Source organism: Podarcis filfolensis (assembly GCF_964270895.1).
Source record: "Podarcis filfolensis genome assembly, chromosome: 14".
Taxonomy (NCBI): Eukaryota; Metazoa; Chordata; class Lepidosauria; order Squamata; family Lacertidae; genus Podarcis; species Podarcis filfolensis.
In genome coordinates this window covers 38,176,078-38,194,136 of record NC_139616.1, presented here as the reverse complement: position 1 = coordinate 38,194,136, position 18,059 = coordinate 38,176,078, and the positions used below count along the sequence as shown (strand labels likewise).

Sequence of the window (18,059 nt, the reverse complement as noted above, 5' to 3'; positions counted from 1 at the left end):
CAATATTTCCCTTGCAGAGAAGAGGGATTGGTTGTTAAACCAATCAATGCAGTTCTGTAAAAATAGGGACCTCATAACAAACCTCTGCACCCTTAAACAATAGTTCCCAAGATTCTCTGGGGGAAGCCACGACTGCTAAAAATGGTATAAGGGTAGTTAAATGTATGGGGTGGATGCATAGTGGTTAAACATGAGGCGGGTGTGGCCTTGGTTGCTTCGGACATCATGTGAAGATGCTATCATTTTGCCAAAGTTTTCCTTGACCCATGAGATTGGACCTTGCTATTTCTGAATTCCTCCACCATGTTGCTAGAAGACAGAAACAGGCCCATTTAATGACATTTGGAACAGTTTTACTGCATTTGTTAACATCAGTTCATCAGATCAAACACCCCCACAGACCTACAGTCGGGTCTGGAGGGCCTTATGTGGATTATTTTGAACACTTCTGGTCAATAGATTTATAAGTTGCAAGTGATTCCTAGTCTTAGTAATGAGAAAGGGGAGACAATATCAGGCAAACAGGTTTAGCATCGTTTTTTAAATGCTGTGATCCAAAGAGCTGTTTGGTTTACCTGTTTTATTGGTTGTTTTCATTATACTTGCAGGGGGAGGGATTCAAAACTGAATTCCTGTTTTTACTGCTCCTGTGTACTTAGTGCTGTTTTACTGGTGTTACGATACTGTGGGTTTTTAAGGATTTTTTTTATACAGCTCTGGGTTTTGTTTTGTTTTGTTTTTGTTTTTTTGTAAAACTAAGTAACTTAGAAAGGCTTTCAGTAAATAGATAATAAAATCAAGGCAGTATTTTCCCCCAAAGAGACAGGGTCGCAGCACATTTTTCACCATGCAAGGCCCAGCATACACAGAGCCCTGTTCTTATCTCTATAGCTTTTGACTTTTTATCACCACAGAACAGGTGTGAGGAATCCTTGGTGCTCCAGTTGCAAAACTACAACTATCTTCAGTCCCAGAAAGCACAGTCAATGATCAGGGATATTGAGGAGCTGTAGTTCAGCCACAACTGAAGGGCCAAAGGTTCAGCACGCTAGCTATAGAAGCAAATGCCACTAGAAATGAACTTTTGAAAACCTCAGTTTCAGTCCAGTGCAATCCTATACTGTCCTTTTCAGTGAGTTCAGTAGGACTTATTCCCAGATAAGAATGCATATGACTGCAACGTTACAGCGCAGTTCTGTATGCTGGGTCAGCAAACCGTTTTTTCAGACAGCATGCCAAAAGTGAGCAGAGCCAAACATACACACCAAAATGACCTAAAACCAACATTTGGAACAATTCATATCCCACCCCATCAAAAGACAAACAAACAGGTACATACATACCAAAACTCCACCCTAGGGGAGGTTCAATTTTAAGGACAAAATCCCCCTACAAAAGAAATCATGAACATTTTTTGCAATTACAATAAAAATGCAACAGCTTTCTGAAGAAAACACAGCAGTTGACTAACTTCTATCTTAAGGGGTATCCAATAAACCCTATGTACTAGGTTGAGTACTTTCTTTTATCTGTCCTGAAGCTTTTGACATTCAACTTCCTTAGATGTCCACAAGTTCTGAATGTTATGAGAGGCAGAACCCTTTCTCCATCCATTTTCTCCTTGCCATGAATAATTTTATAATCTGTTATTGTGTCATCTCTTACTAACCTTTTTTTCTAAACTTACAAGTCCCAAAAGCTCCAACCTTTCCTCTTAGTGGCGTTACTCCATCCCCTTGATAATTGTGGTCGCCCTTTCTGGAAACTTTTCCAATTCTGCAATATCCCTTTCCAGGTGAAGTTACCCGAACTGTACACAGTACAGTAAGCCCTCAACTTAAGTACATTTAACTTTTGCACATTTAGCTGTACACACAGGACAGAAAAATAAACTCAAAACTCAAGAAAGACCTACGCCAGGGGTCACTAGCCTGGAACCAGTAGCCCCTCCCTCACCCAGTGCTAAAATTAGGCTTGAAAGCTTGCCACTGTAGCCTGTAGAACAGACAGCAGCAGTGTGTGGTTGACAGCGGTGTGGAGTGGGGTGATAGTGTTCCCAGTTTCTCCAGTTTGCAAATTTACCCACAGGTACAAAAAGGTTAGCGACCCCTGGCTGTTACAGTTCAGGTACCATATGGCTGCTTACCTTATCGTACAGAGGAATCATGAAGTAACCATTATTTGGAGCACAGTCTGTTTGGTATTTCAAGGTTCCATGCTTGGTGTACAATTTAATCTATAAATTAAAAGCAAAAAACCCACAATGGAATATGGTAATTCTGCTACAGCAATTATTTCTTAATTTAAATTCATATACCTCATTTTTCTTTATTTTAAATAAACTCAAAAGCTTTTTGCAAATGAAATAAAATAAAATACAGAACACACAATGACCTGGTTTGCACGACACATTAAAACACAGTTAAGCTTAAATATATGGTTTCAAAACAAAAACACTGTATGCTGGTGAGCAGGAAGAAAACAAGTGCTTCATGTCTGTCCCCCCACTCCTCCTCCTGCTCCACTCCAGGAAGGAAAGCCATGGTTTGGCTCAGCATTATGTCCAAACATAGGCTCATGTTTCAGCTCCGCCAAACAAAACACAGCCAGTAAGCTAAGAAGAAACTTTGAATACAACTCTCAGTTTGTTCAGAGGGAGACAAAACACAAGCCCGGGTTTGGATGTAACACTAAGCCAAAGCAAAGCTTAGTTCCCAGTAGCAGAGCAGGAGCATGGAGGTGCAAAACAGCCATTTTATCCCTGGTATGTTGCACCTATGGTTTAAAGCAGGGGTAGGGAACCTGTGGTCCTCCAGATGTCATTGGATGCCAACTCCCATCAATTCTCATCCAGCACAGCCAATGGTCAGGGACGATAAGAACTGTAGTCCAGCAACATCTGAAGGTCACATGTGTCCCACCCTACTTTACATGAAAGGCTAAAGCAGCCTTGCAAATAAGCCCACAAAAGTTAGTGGCCTGCAAAAAAAATAAAACTAGCCTGTCTGATCACCCCAGAGGAGAAGCCACTATCTGAAAGACGCACAATCACGCCCCGCACTGAACCCTGAAGTGACCTGAAGGCATCACTCAACACATCACAAAAAGAGTGCGATGGGGGTGGGGGCATTTATACACACTCCACCAACATGGGGGGGGCCAGGAACAGGAACCCCCACACAAAATGGCTGTCAACTGTAGAACTTCTCGCTAGTGGACTGGCAAAGGCACACAACCTGCTTTGTGCTTCAACGCTGGTCACAGAACAGGCTTTCCTTCTTCTGTAGCAGGATAGTGCAGGGTGAATGCAAGACACCTTCAGGTTGTCAGTATTTCATAAGAGGAGCTCAACTGCATAATGGAAACTTAGGTTTGCGCAATTAATGGGTTAAAGAGTTTGTGGTGCAATAAATCCACTCTATGCGTGCGGTGAGCATTTCCTACAGCTACATAAGTGCCATGCGCTAAAAAGTGCAGGGTAGGGAACTTGATCTGAGCATCTACTTTGGAACTCGCTGCCTACAGTGGTACCTTGGGTTAAGTACTTAATTTGTTCCAGAGGTCTGTTCTTAACCTGAAACTGTTCTTAACCTGAAGAACCACTTTAGCTAATGGGGCCTCCTGCTGCCGCCGCATGATTTCTGTTCTCATCCTGAAGGAAAGTTCTTAACCTGAAGCACTATTTCTGGGTTAGCCGAGTCTGTAACCTGAAGCGTATGTAACCTGAAGCGTATGTAACCCGAGGTACCACTGTATTGAGATTGAGCAAGGGGTCTTCGCTGAACTCTCTTCGGAGCCTTCTAAAAACATACCTTCCCAGATGCTTATTGGAAGGTCGCTGTGATTTTAACCCACTTCAGAGTTTGAAACATTTGTTTGCTTTAAACTAGGGTTGCAGGTTTTCATTGACGCTGCTGCTTTATCTTTTCATAAAGCGCTTTGAGGGGTTTGGGAGGTGGGTATTTTGTTTTTTTACAATCAGTGTATGAATTTTATGAATTAAGTAGGGTAAGTAAAATGAGAAAGAGGCCCTTGATCCATTTCTTCTTCTTCTCAATCCCCCAGGAGCTGCTTCACCTGTCCGCCCCCCTATTTCAAATGCCAGATAGAGAGCAGGCGAAGCCGGAGGCGCAGTGCTCACCTCGATCAGGGAATAGTTGATCTCCACGTCGGACTTGACGAAGCCCCCGCAGCCCACCACGATATCCTCGGAGCCCCGCGCCGCGTCCCACAAGCGGCAGCCCCACAGGAGCCACCAGAGCGCCGCCGGCGCCCAGCCCCGCGGCATCGCCGCTCCCTCGCCCCCCTCAGCCCCGCCGCGCCGAGCAGCTTCCGAAGGTCGACGCCGAGTCAGGAAGAGAGACGGCGCATGTGCCGGATGCGCTCTATGGTCTCCTCTTCCCTGCCGGAAGCAAGCGCGTGCAAGAGGCGAAAGGGTTATCCCTGCTCCCCCTGGCGGCTGGGAGGGGAGTTGCGACTCCCAGGGTTGGGTTAGCAAGGCGCTCCGAACGGCTTTTTTTTTGGGGGGGGGGACGCAGTGCTTTCAGAATGAGCGACGTCTGAGCCTGAAGAACCATTTCCTGACGTAGAACGTGACGGGAGCCGGCGTGACGTAGAGCAGGCACCCTCAAACTCGGCCCTCCAGATGTTTTTGGGACTACAACTCCCACCATCCCTAGCTAACAGGACCAGTGGTCAGGGATGATGGGAATTGTAGTCTCAAAAAAACATATAGCGGGCTGAGTTTGGGGGTGCCTGACGTAGAGCGTTGGGATAGGACCCGGGTTCGAATCCCCCTTCGGCCATGACCTTGGGGACGGGGCAGTTCACTGCCTCTCTCAACCTAACCTACCTCACAGGGTTGCTGTGTGGGATTAAAATGAGGAGGGGGAGAACCATGTACAGCTCCTTGGAGGAAAATGGTGGGACAAAATGCAGTGGATAAAAATAAGTCCCCCATCTCGCCCTCCTTGGCTTCATTTCAATAGAGGAGGAGGGAGACGGGGCCTCTGGGGTTGCACTAGAGCAGAAGTTGTGGCTTAGTGGTTAGAGTGTCAGACTGGGAGGCCAGAATTCGAATACCCACTCAATCATGAAGCTCACGGGTGACCCAGGGCCGGTCACCGTCTAGCCTACCTCACAGGGTTGTTGCGAGAATGAAATTAAGACTGTGGGGAACTGTGTGTGCTCACCTTGAGCTCCTTTAGAGGAAAAGTAGGATATAACCCTGGGAGTTTTAAGTGTTATGGGAGTTGTAACTCTGTGAGGGGTGAACTACAGTTCCCAGGAGTCCTTGAGGAAAGCCATTTGCTTTTAAATGTATAGTGCTTATGCAGCCTTGGTTAGGATTGCGCTGATATTTCTGAAGGAAGGATTGTGCAGTCGAGCTACACTCTTAAGCACTCTAATGTTTAACCTCGGTATGGAACTTACTTCTGAGTAAACCTGGTTGGGACAGAGCTGCAAGGCTCTGCTGACTTGATAAGTTCCCATTGATATGCAATGAGACTTGACTCCTGAGTAAACCTGCTTAAGAAAACTGGTAAAGAAATTATTATTGATTGATTTCTGTTCATTTTATTTATTTATTTCATAAAATTTATAAACTGCTTGATGGTAAAAAAACAACCCAACAACTCAAAGCACTTTACAGAAAGATGAAACAATGAAATTATCGGTACTAAAAACTCAGTTTAATGTCAACATTTTACATGCCTGGATAGGTTTGCGTAAACAAAAATGTTTTTAAAAGTAAAGGGACCCCTGACCATTTGGTCCAGTCGTGGCCGACTCTGGGGTTGCGGTGCTCGTCTCGCTTTATTGGCCGAGAGAGCCAGCGTACAGCTTCCGGGTCATGTGGCCAGCAGGACTAAGCCGCTTCTGGCAAACCAGAGCAGCACACGGAAACGCCATTTACCTTCCCGCCGGAGCGGTACCTATTTATCTACTTGCACTTTGACGTGCTTTCGAACTGCTAGGTTGGCAGGAGCAGGGACCGAGCAACGGGAGCTCACCCTGGCGCGGGGATTCGAACCGCTGACCTTCTGATTGGCAAGTCCTAGGCTCTGTGGTTTAACCCACAGCACGACCTGTGTCCCCCAAAAAAATGTTTTTAGCATTGCATGAAAAAGAGTAACTGACTGATGTCAATAGGCAGGGCGTTCCAAAGTTTGCATGCTGAAGAAGACAGAAGTGGCCATGGGATTCCTGAGGTGGATTACTTAAGCAATAAAATCACACACCACAAAACTGAGCAGGTGGCATGAAGCCCATTGCCTCTGCTGTTGCTAAATCATGGGCTGCTTTGCAGCTTGAGAGAATCATTTACCAGTTTTCAGTTTATTCAGTTATTTTATAACAAACCAGCTGCCCGAGCCCCGCTGGACTTTACTACAGCAGCCTCACTTTCTGCCTTTCTGCGTTGAGAGGGATGGTTCACTTTCTGCCTTTCTGCGTTGAGAGGGATGGTTTAGGGTTGCCAGACATACATGCATTAAATGTTTCTCTGGCGCTCCAGTACAGTTACCCAGACATGCTAAAAGATCATCTCACCCCTTACCTACCCAAACTGTCCCAATGTAGTGCAGGAGAGGACACCCTGCAGGAGGCGTCCATTCTCTGCACCCTGTTGGAATTGGGCCTTTTACACAGCATTCATTCAAAGCACATCCCACCCCCAAAACAAAAAGAAATCTGGGAATTGTAAATCTGCTAAGGCTGCTGGGAATTTCTATGAGGGGTAAGCTACAGTTCCCATGATTCTTTGGCAGGGTGTGCTTTAAATGTCTGGCGTGCTAGCAGCCCAAACACACCTACCCTTTGGAACTCCCTCCCACTGCACATCAGACATACTTTCTTCTATTGTCTTTTTGGAGCCTGCTAAAGCCGTTCCTCTTTCATAGAATCATAGACTTGTAGGGTTGGAAGAGTCCTCAAGAAGCCTCCTAAATTATTTATCCCGGTTTAGATTTGCTTTGCATTTGAATTGATATTGCAGTTTGAGGTGCTGTTGCTCTAAACAGTTTCTTATATTTATAATTGTGGCTTTAAAATGTTTTTATATGTGCAGTTATTCTAATTGTTTATATATGTAACTGTTTTATGTGTTACCAGTAATTATATTCTACATTGCTTCAGGATGCCCCACAGGAAGCAGTTCAAAAATGAAATTAATAATAATAATCTCCCATTTTCTCCATTTGGGCATATTTAAAATCACCCCCCCTTTTTTTAAACAAAAAAACCTGTATCTGCTGAAGGCATGCCCTTGGCAAAACAGGTCCATGCTAGAGAGGCTAGTCGAATCCCCGCCCCTTGAAAGAGGCAGTTCTCAAGCCAAAGGGGGCAGAAATTGTGGAAAAGAGACTAGACAGCAGACTGGAGCAGCTGCGGAAGATCAGGAGTGGCTGCTGAGAAGGCAACAAGCAGGAACCATGAGCGGAGTGAGCTGGCTGTGCAGATCCAAGGAGGATCGGTTTGCAGAGCTGTGGGTGAGTGTCAGCCACATGTCTCAGTTGGGCAAAGTTTTCTGGGTGAGCTGCAACAAGAGAGAAAGTAGGTCTGGTGGCCTCTTTGCTGCATAACATTTACAGCTCCTGCTCGCTGTCCCTCTTGCACAACTAAGCAAATCACACACCCACTTGTACACAGAGAGGTAAGGGGCCATGCCACGTGTTTTCCTGGTGTGGTGGGGCGAATGGGTCACTCTCCCACCAACCTCATTTCTCCCCTCCCGTCTTCTTTCTTCCAGTGGGGGGGGGCTGTCAGCTTTCTCCTCCTAAGACTGTGTACACATGCCCTCTCTCCTCACTGGCATTCCAAGCTGGGCACACATAATGATAATAATAATAATAATAATAATAATAATAATAATAATAATAATAATAATTTATACCCCGCCCTCCCCAGCCAGAGCTGGGCTCAGGGCAGCTAACACCAATAAAATCACAGTAAAAACATAATAGGGGGAAAAGAGGGGGGGGGAAACCAATTTAAAATACAGGTTAAAATGCAATTTAAAATTCAGCCTCATTTTAAAGTAGCCAATAAATCAAGACCATAAGGGGAGGGAAACATAAGGGTCAGACCGAGTCCAAACCAAAGGCCAGGCGGAACAGCTCTTTCAGGCCCTGTGGAAAGATGTCAAGTCCCGCAGGGCCCTAGTTTCTTGTCACAGAGCGTTCCACCAGATCGGGGCCAGTACTGAAAAGGCCCTGGCCCTGCGCTTGGCTGTGCACACATGAGCTTGGCACACATACATAGCTACCCCATAGTTTCTCAAAGAATACTGCTCTCTGATGCGTTGCCCCTCAGGCCTCCTTGCATCTGATACGAAAAGGCAAGCCGCCTTTGGTTCCGCAATGAAGCTGAGGTGTGTGCGCTTGAAAAAGCTGTTGCACATGTGCAGATGGCAGCTTCCTGAATGGGAATCAAGGGGCATGAGAGTTGCAAGTGCATGGAATCTAAACATGTAACATGCATCTGGTGAAGATATCCTCAGCCCCTCTCTGGTGTGTACAGCAATGTGCAAAAGCAACTTGAAACGCAGCCAGGGGTGTGAGTATGTGCATTTTAAGCCACAAATGTATACAAAGCTTCGGTTGCAGTGCTGCCGCTTGTAGACCTCAGCAGGGAGGAGGATGGGGACAAAATTAGAATTAGATGGCTCCGCCTCTTATTGGCTCTGGCCCCGCCTACTGTTGGGCCTCCCCACCTTCCACCCTGCCAGCCGCAGTGAGGCCCCAGCCACCACTGTTTTCATCTCTCTTTTAATGCTAAGTTCCTGATTTCTCCCCTAAATTCATTCTGGAGGCAGGCTCAATGAGCAAGAAGCCAGGCTAGTCAACGGTCCTGTTAAACTTTCCTTACTGATCTGTCAGTATCTGTGTACCGTTGAGAAACTTTGGACTTCTGCGGCAATTAAAACACACACACATCCAAATGTGTTAATCTTTTCTCATAGACTGCAGCTGAAATTGTTCCCTTTTGCACCTTAATATTTGAAAATTAGGGCATGAGATGGAGTCAGTACTGCTTTAAAATGACGGTACAATTTTATCTGTTTATTTATTTAACAGTTAAATCCTCTAAACATCTATTCAGATGTAAGTCCCAGAGGCAAAAGTAGGTGGAACATCAAATGTAAATTCTGCCTTTGCACAGTCGGCTTTTTTTCGACAGAAGCAAGAGGCATGAACAGAGTTCAAGGACACATTCCAGCCAGGCAAAAACACTCAGGATACAAAGCAGGGTCAATTTTGAAAAAAGTTTGCAGTGCATTTATTTATTTGGAACAGCCATACACTCCCCTTCACGGTGTCTATATATCTTATCACAGCCGGGCAGTCACCTCAGTAAAACAACAATAATCACATCTAAAATAAACAATCAGCTATCTAAAACATTGCAATGCTGGCTGTTCCCTCTTAAGGGTGCGCCCCTGAGCATGTGCAAAGCGCTTTTCTGTTACTGCATTCAGTATACATAGAAATGGCTTTGGTGCAAGTCTGATTTCCAAGCATTTTGAACTGGGAATCAGATTATAAAAGTACCCTAGTTCCGTGGCAGAGCACATGCCTTGCATATAAAAGGTCCCAGGTTCACTTTTATTTCTTTTTAAAAATAATAATAAAGGGTGCCCTCACCCTCTTTTGGCTCTGCCTGACAACCATGCCCACTTTTTACTCCTGCAGCCCTCAAGACTGAAAGTGGTCCTCAGCAGAACATGGGTTGTCCCTCCCTGCTTTAAAACTTTAGCATTCATGCTCTTCTGTCATTGCAGGATTGGAACCAGACATGGCATACAGCTACTCCAAGCTTTACTTCGTGTTTTGAGAGTACCGTGCTGATTTGGATTCCATGTGTCTACCTTTGGGTCTCTTTCCCAGTCTATTACCTCTATCTTAGGAAAAACTGCAGAGGTTACATCAGGATGTCGGCTATCTTCAAAGCAAAAATGGTAAGGCTCTCCAGATTGTCATCGTTTTGCAGGAGGTTTACAATCACGTACAGGAAATTTAGGTGTGGATTACATGACCCTGTCATCGTAGTTTAATGAATCCACTTTTTAAAAAACCAACCAAGGGCCTTTTTGTGGTTAGAAAAGTGGTGGGGAATGCACTGAAAAGTGTGTAACAAATGAAGGATTTGTGGGGAAATGTACCGGTATTTTAAAATGCACAAGCAAATCAGGATGAATTTGAGATGCTCATTGTCATATAATCTGCCTGTCAGAGGTGGTTGCCATGCTGCATGGGGCGCCAAAATAATGCTTTAGAATGGAGAGCGAGAGGCGCCGAATTTCACCATCACACGGGGCACCACTGAAATTTGATGCTTTATTATTTGATGCACCACTGAAACAAATGCTTTATTATTATTATTATCAACAACTACAACCCACCTGTAAAGGGAATTGGGGGTTGCTCGTGCGTAAGGGGGCTGCTGCTCTAGGCAACGTTGTCTGGCTAAACCTTTCCCTGGCTGGACAGCCCTTTCTCCGTGGCTGTGTCAGTCACTGGCAGAATCCGTCCGTGGGCGTTTCCTGAACTTCTTCCAACATAAAAGCTCTTTGACGCCAAGTCTCCGCCTAGCCTCCCTGCGCGGAAGTCTTCTGCGCAGAGTGGGCGTGGCCAGCGGAGGTCCTGGGCTCTCCCCGCTGGTCTCTGTGGAAGAGTCTTGGAGCCATCTCTCCGAAGTCCTTCCCTGCTCCCCTTTCTTCCTGGTGTCACGCCGATTTCCTTCCCCAAAGGAAGTGTTCTCTCTCTCCCTGCTGGTCCCTTCTCCTTCATCGTTGGGGAGCCTTACCTCCACTCTTGGCTCCGATGGCAGTTCCCTGACACCACCCTTCACCCTAAGGTCTCAGGGCGGGTTAGAATCATTAAAACACAATGTTAAACACAATTCAAAACAATGTACAATCACAGAAATAAGACAGGTCCTAAAAGTCTACACCTCAGGTATCAAAAACAAAGATAAAAGAGGTGTGTCTTCAGCACTCACTACAGAATGAAGACGCACCTCTGTGGGCAGAGAGTCATGATGGGGCTGCCACAGAGAAGGCCCCAGGACACTCGCCAAGCTTTTGAGGGCGGTGGAACAACCAATAGGGCCCTATCTGTCAATCATAATACCCCGAGCCCCCGGGGTCTGTTGGGGAAGAGGTATTTGGGGCCATGCTGGAGGAGACTCTTAAGAGTCCCGCGGACTGCAAGAAGATCAAACCTATCCATTCTGAAGGAAATCAGCCCTGAGTGCTCACTGGAAGGACAGATCCTGAAGCTGAGGTTCCAATACTTTGGCCACCTCATGAGAAGAGAAGACTCCCTGGAAAAGACCCTGATGTTGGGAAAGATGGAGGGCACAAGGAGAAGGGGACGACAGGGGACGAGATGGTTGGACAGTGTTCTCGAAGCTTCCAGCATGAGTCTGACCAAACTGCGGGAGGCAGTGGAAGACAGGAGTGCCTGGCGTGCTCTGGTCCATGGGGTCACGAAGAGTCGGACACAACTGAACGACTGAACAACAACAACAACAACAACACTATTGTGAGCACCTTGAACTGGGCCTGGAAATGAACTGACAACCAATGCAGATGTTTTAGAATGAGTTATGGGAGACATGAAGGGAACCCCAGCCGGTTTGAACCAATGGAAGTTTCACAGTCGTCTTCAAGGGCAGCCCCACTAAATAAGACTGGACATAGTTGAACCTTGTGTAAGCTATGTGCAAGCAAATCAAGACAAATACAATTGTGAACCTGTCACCTGGAGGTATACTTATGCCTCTGTTTCCTCAGGGTTTTACTCAAACTAAGTTGTAGTCGTTGGAGCCATTGAAATGAATGAACCTAAATTAGTTCACAACGTCTGCTCTGAGTAGAAGATACAATCCTTCATGACTTGAAATAGGTGGGTGAGATGCTGATGCCTTGTTTTCCCCCTTTCACACCCACTCTGTCCTTTTTAGTCTGCTGTTCTAATTGAGGCATTCTCCCTGTTTCCAGGTTCTTGGCTTTGCTTTGCTCTTGCTGTGTCTGTCAACTGCCTTCTACATCCTTTGGGAAGCGACCCAAGGAATTCCTCGTGCACCGGGATTTATCATTGCTCCTCCTTTGCAAGTGGTCACAATGGTAACGCTTATTATTTTTATTAAGTGGTGGGTGGACGTAGCAGACGGCACAGAGATTTCTCCAAGTACAGTGGTACCTCGGGTTAAGTACTTAATTCGTTCTGGAGGTCCGTTCTTCACCTGAAACTGTTCTTAACCTGAAGCATCACTTTAGCTAATGGGGCCTCCCGCTGCCATGCGATTTCTGTTCTCATCCTGAGGTAAAGTTCTTAACCCGAGGTAATATTTCTGGGTTCACGGAGTCTGTAACCTGAAGCGTATGTAACCCAAGGTACCACTGTAGTTCTTTATAAGTAAGCTTGAACTGAACTGAACAGCAAACAGCTCAGTCGGCCTGCTTTTATAGGCAGCCGGCTGTCAACATTGTAACAACAACAGCCCAGGGTTTCCCGCCTAAATTAACTTACGGTACGTGGACCTGAGTGAAAACTATATGCACAATACCCCTGGTGGTCAGGGTGAGAACTTCAATACGTAACAATTTTCTCTTGTGTTTTTCACATTGCACCTCTTTTTAAAAAAACCACAACAAACAAACCAAAACTTCCTGATCCTCTTCAAAAGCAGTGCATACATGAGAAAGGAATTGGGCATGCTTCAGCTGGAGGAGACGGAAGGGAATGAGAGCAGCACTCTTCAAAAACCTGGAGGGATGCCACATAGAAGTGTACAGAAGGTTGTAGCTCAGTGGTAGAGCACCTGCTGGTTCAATCACAGGGAGATACCCATGCCTGCAAGACAGATGCTGTACCACAAAGCCATGGCCCTACCTTGAAAAAAGAATTTATTTTTTTAAAATTCCCCCAGTGCATATTCCAAGTGTTGGGCATGATCCAGAATAGCACAAGTAAAGGGTTAAAACACCTTCAGCCCCAAAGTACCCCATACCTTCCCCGCTAGGGTCCCGATTAAGATTTGGAGGCCCATTTGGTTCAATTGTGTGACCATGTCTTACAAATGGGATTGTGTTTTAGCAGGACTTTTAGCTTTCTACAATGAAAACATCGTAAAAAAGAATGCTGTGTCTTGCCGGGAAGACTCAGACTTTTAAGTTTGTTTCATGCTTTTATTCCTTTAGGTGTTACTCCCCCCCCCCCCATTTGCACAAATTTGTTTTGCCATGTTTGAAAAGACGGGCATATTACCAGCTGCCAGTGATATTGCGCATTTTAAGGGTTGTTTATATTGGATGTGGGTTAAACCACAGAGCCTAGGACTTGCCGATCAGAAGGTTGGTGGTTCGAATCCCCGCAATGGGGTGAGCTCCCGTTGTTCGGTCCCTGCTCCTGCCAAACTAGCAGTTCGAAAGCACGTCCAAGTGCAAGTAGATAAATAGGTACCGCTCCGGTGTTAAGGTAAACGGCGTACTTTGCATTTGGGTCTAAATCAATTTCTGTTGACATTACCCTGTGTTACTCTCATGCTCATCGTCACGTTGGTTTGATGGTTATATAGAAATAAATTTGAACCTAGTACCACCATGTTTTTAAAATGTTTTATACAGTATGAAGCATTTTTCCCCCTGCCTCTTTTTTTTTAAAAAAAGGTCCTGGTGATATTTCTAACCCAGATGGAACGACTGAAAGGTGTGCAGTCTTCGGGTGTTTTGCTGGTGTATTGGTTACTCTTCTTCCTCTCTTCTATCATTCCCTTTAGCTCCAAAATACAACATGGCGTGGTAGGTGTAAGTCCATAATTATGTATAAGTTTATAATTGCTTACTCATAGCGGTTATATACAGTGGACCCTCAGGTTACGTTACGTTAGGGTAACGTAACTTTCTTTTTTTTTTTTAAATGAATATTTATTAAATTTTCCAATTTTATATAAAGACAAAAAGAAAAAGAAAAAGAAAAATATTAAAAACAATTCAATTTCAATAACAATTTTCAGTCACATGTTTCTTTGACTTCCTCATACCTCCCCTTCTTGTTCTCTAGTTCAATTTGTTAATTCAGCAAATCCTAATCTCTTAACATTCCTTTTAAAGTATCACCTTATTTTCCACTCAACTTTTTTTTAAATTTAGTAACAGAAACAATTATGATCCCCATTATCTTTATCATAACAGCTGGAGACCACCAAAGTTCAAACCAACATCTTTTCAAAGTTCATTAATTTTATAATATTTCTGTAGATATTCCTTAAATTTCTTCCAATCTTCTTCTGCTGACTTTTCTCCCTGGTCGCGGACTCTGCCGGTCATTTCTGCCAGTCCCATACAGTCAATCAACTTCATCTGCCATTCTTCCAGAGTGGGTAAATCTTGAGTCTTCCAGTGCTTTGCAATAAGTATTCTTGCTGCCGTTGTAGCATACATGAAAAAGATTCTGTCCTTCTTTGGCACCAAATGGCCGACTATACCCAAGAGAAAAGCCTCTGGTTTTTTCAGGAAAGTATACTTAAATATCTTTTTCATTTCATTATAAATCATTTCCCAAAAGGCCTTGATCTTTGGGCACGTCCACCATAGGTGAAAAAATGTACCTTCCACTTCCTTACATTTCCAGCATTTATTATCGGGCAAATGATATATTTTTGCGAGCTTGACTGGGGTTATGTACCACCTGTATATCATTTTCATAATGTTCTCTCTTAAGGCATTACATGCCGTAAATTTCATACCTGTGGTCCATAACTGTTCCCAATCAGCAAACATGATGTTATGTCCAAGATCTTGTGCCCATTTAATCATAGCTGACTTAACCGTTTCATCCTGTGTATTCCATTTCAGCAGCAAGTTATACATTTTTGACATAATCTTAGTTTTAGGTTCTAGCACTTCTGTTTCTAATTTAGATTTTTCCACCTGGAAGCCAATTTTCCTGTCCAAATTGTATGCCTCCCTTATCTGAAAGTAATGTAACCAGTCTCGGACTTTGTTTTTTAATTTCTCAAAACTCTGCAATTTCAGTCTATCTCCTTCTTGCTCCAAAATTTCCCAATATTTTGGCCAACTGGCCTCCATATTGAGTTTTTTCTGAGCTTTCGCTTCCATTGGTGACAACCACCTTGGGGTTTTATTTTCCAGTAAATCCTTATATCTAGTCCAAACATTAAACAAAGATCTCCTAACAATGTGATTCTTAAACGCTTTATGAGCGTTAACCTTATCATACCACAAATATGCATGCCATCCAAACACATTGTTAAAACCTTCTAAATCCAAAATGTCTGTGTTTTCCAGAAGCAGCCAGTCTTTCAACCAGCAGAATGCTGCTGACTCATAATAAAGTCTGAAGTCTGGCAGGGCGAAGCCACCCCTTTCTTTTGCATCAGTCAAAATCTTATATTTTATCCTAGGCTTCTTGCCCTGCCAGACAAATTTAGAAATATCTTTCTGCCACTTCTTAAAACATTCCATCTTGTCCACAATTTGTAATGTTTGAAACAAAAACAACATTTTAGGCAATACATTCATCTTTATAGCTGCTATTCGACCCATCAAGGAAAGCTTCAAATTTGACCATGTTTCGAGATCTTTTTTCACTTCTGACCAGCATTTCTCATAATTATTTTTAAATAAGTTCCCATTTTTAGATGTCATATTAATCCCCAGATATTTCACCTTCCTCACCACAGACAGACCTGTTTCATTCTGAAATTTCTCTTTTTCAAACAATGTCATATTTTTCTCTAATACCTTAGTTTTGGTCTTATTCAATTTAAATCCTGCCACCTGACCAAATTCTTGAATTAGTTCTAAAACTCTTTTAGTACTAGATTCTGGCTCCTGTAACGTCAAAACTAGATCATCTGCAAAAGCTCTCAGTTTATACTGTTTGGCTCCGACCTGTATACCTTTAACCAACCGGTCCCTTCTAATCATATTCAGCAAAACCTCCAGGACCGATATAAAAAGTAAAGGGGAAGTTGGGCATCCTTGTCGTGTCCCTTTTTCAATCTTAAATTGTTCCGTAACCACATTATTTACAATTAATTTGGCCTTTTGTTCAGAGTATATTGCACCTATACCGTTTTCAAAACCTTGGCCTACCCCCATACCCTGTAGATTCTTCTTCATAAAACTCCAAGAAATGTTGTCAAAGGCTTTCTCCGCGTCCACAAATATCAAAACAGCTTTAGTATTTATATCCACGTCTAGCTTTTCCAAAATGTCAATTACATTCCTCAAATTGTCAGATATGTGTCTTCCCGGCAGAAAGCCCGCTTGGTCCTTGTGTATCTCTTCAATCAAAACTCTTTTCAATCTCTTGGCTAAAATGTCAGCAAAGATTTTGTAATCCACATTTAATAAGGATATGGGACGGTAGTTTTTAAGTTGAGTTTTTTCAGTCTCTGTTTTCGGTATAAGTGTAATGTAGGCCTCTTTCCACAATTCTGGTGCCTTTTTCCCTTCCAAAATCTCATTACAGACTTCCTTCAGAGGTTGCACTATCCAATCCTTCAAGGATCTATAGTATCTGGAAGTCAGTCCATCCGGTCCCGGGGATTTGCCCAATTGCATATTTAAGATGGCACCTTCTATCTCCTGTTCTGTTATTTTACAGTTCAACAATGCTTTACTTTCCTGTGAAATTTTTTGTAATCCATTTATTTTCAGAAATCCATCAATGTCCTTTTCATTCTGTGGCCCTTGTGTGTATAATTGCTTAAAGTACTTCTGAAAACAATTTCTTATCTCATTTGGGTTGTTTATATCTTTTCCTTCTACTTCCAGGTTTGTAATTGTATTCAGTTTTTGTCTTTTTTTCAATTGCCATGCCAGTAATTTCCCACATTTATCCGCCGATTCAAATGTCTTCTGTCTCATTTGTTTAATTTTCCATTCTATTTCCTGATTCATCAATTCCATATATTGTGTTTGATATATCTTTATTTCTCTCAGAATCTCTTGTGACTTCGGCTTGGCTCTCAATTTTTTCTCACCTTCTTTAATTTTCTCCAAAATTTTATCTTTTTTCTCATTTTGCCTTCTCTTTTTTAATGCATTCTGTTGTATCAAAAACCCTCTCATCACGGCTTTACTTGCGTCCCAGATTACTCTTTTCTCCACATTTGTTGGCAAATTTAATTCAAAATAGTCTTTTAGAGTCTTTTGGGCCTTGTTGTATACTTCTTCATCTCTAAATAAGGTGTCATTCATCCTCCATCTAAAGGTTCCGGTTGTTGTTGGCTTCATCTCCATCTTTACAGCATTATGGTCGGAGCATGTTTTGGGGCAGATTTCCACTTTTTTTATCTTTGGAGCCATTCCTCTAGTGATCCAGATTTGGTCAATTCTAGTCCATGTCATCTTGGCTTCAGAGAAGAATGTTCCTTCTCTCTCCAAGGGGTTCTTAGTTCTCCAGATATCAATCAAGTCCATGTTGTCAGTCATTTCAAAAAAAGTTTTTGGCAGTCTACCATCTTTGGTAACTACCTGTTTTTGGGCCTTGTCCATATTGGTTGATACAGCTCCATTCATGTCCCCCATCAAAATTATATTGTAATCCATAAAGTCCATCAAAGTCTCATGCAGTTTCTTGAAAAATTCCGACTTCCCCTCATTTGGTGCATACACACCTACTATCAAAAATTTTCCCCCTTGAAACTGAATTTCAATGGCCAAATATCTTCCTTGCTCATCTTTGAGAATAAATTTCGGTGAAAGTTTCTCCTTAGCATAAATCACCACTCCTCTTTTTTTAACTTTATCAGACGAAATAAATTCTTGCCCTAATCTTTTATTAACCAATATTTTCCTGTGTAGCCTCATGACATGAGTCTCTTGTAAACAAATCAGGTCCAAATGTTCTTTCTTTAATATATGAAATATCTCTTTTCTTTTTCTAGGGGAGTTCAATCCATTACAATTCCAGCTTAAAAGTTGCAGAGACATGATTGATTAGTTAGCTTTCCCTCCTACTGCACCAAGTTGTTGTTCTTCTTCTGTCGGTGGCTTGTCTCTCCTTGGGCCGGAGCGTCCA

General features: G+C 43.4%; 2 protein-coding genes across 11 annotated transcripts in view; one reads left to right on the top strand and one right to left on the bottom strand.

Moving 5' to 3' along the window:
* The window catches only part of LOC310748869 (BOS complex subunit NOMO1-like), a 38,348-nt gene extending 33,947 nt beyond the window's left edge, over positions 1-4,401 (bottom strand). The window contains exons 1-3 of the mRNA XM_083584917.1: positions 4,142-4,401; positions 2,147-2,236; positions 1,344-1,389 (exon numbers count right to left, since the gene is read on the bottom strand). Coding sequence (XP_083441043.1) covers positions 1,344-1,389; positions 2,147-2,236; positions 4,142-4,288 — 283 coding nt within the window. The 5' untranslated portion in view covers positions 4,289-4,401. The remainder of the gene's footprint in view (positions 1-1,343; positions 1,390-2,146; positions 2,237-4,141) is intronic.
* A 2,040-nt stretch (positions 4,402-6,441) lies between these two features.
* ABCC6 (ATP binding cassette subfamily C member 6) overlaps positions 6,442-18,059 on the top strand; it is a 46,815-nt gene continuing 35,197 nt past the window's right edge. For 6 of the 10 annotated variants that reach the window (XR_014541390.1, XR_014541391.1, XR_014541392.1 and 3 more), the window contains exons 1-4: positions 6,442-7,490; positions 9,782-9,958; positions 12,005-12,130; positions 13,676-13,813. Coding sequence is in view for 5 of the 10 variants with exons in the window: in XM_083584855.1 (XP_083440981.1) it covers positions 7,164-7,490; positions 9,782-9,958; positions 12,005-12,130; positions 13,676-13,813 (768 nt within the window). In the remaining 5 variants the exon portion in view is untranslated. Of the gene's footprint in view, positions 7,491-7,515; positions 7,655-9,781; positions 9,959-12,004; positions 12,131-13,675; positions 13,814-18,059 lie in introns of those variants that run through there. The other 4 variants (XR_014541389.1, XM_083584856.1, XM_083584854.1 and 1 more) reach the window with 2 other exon arrangements.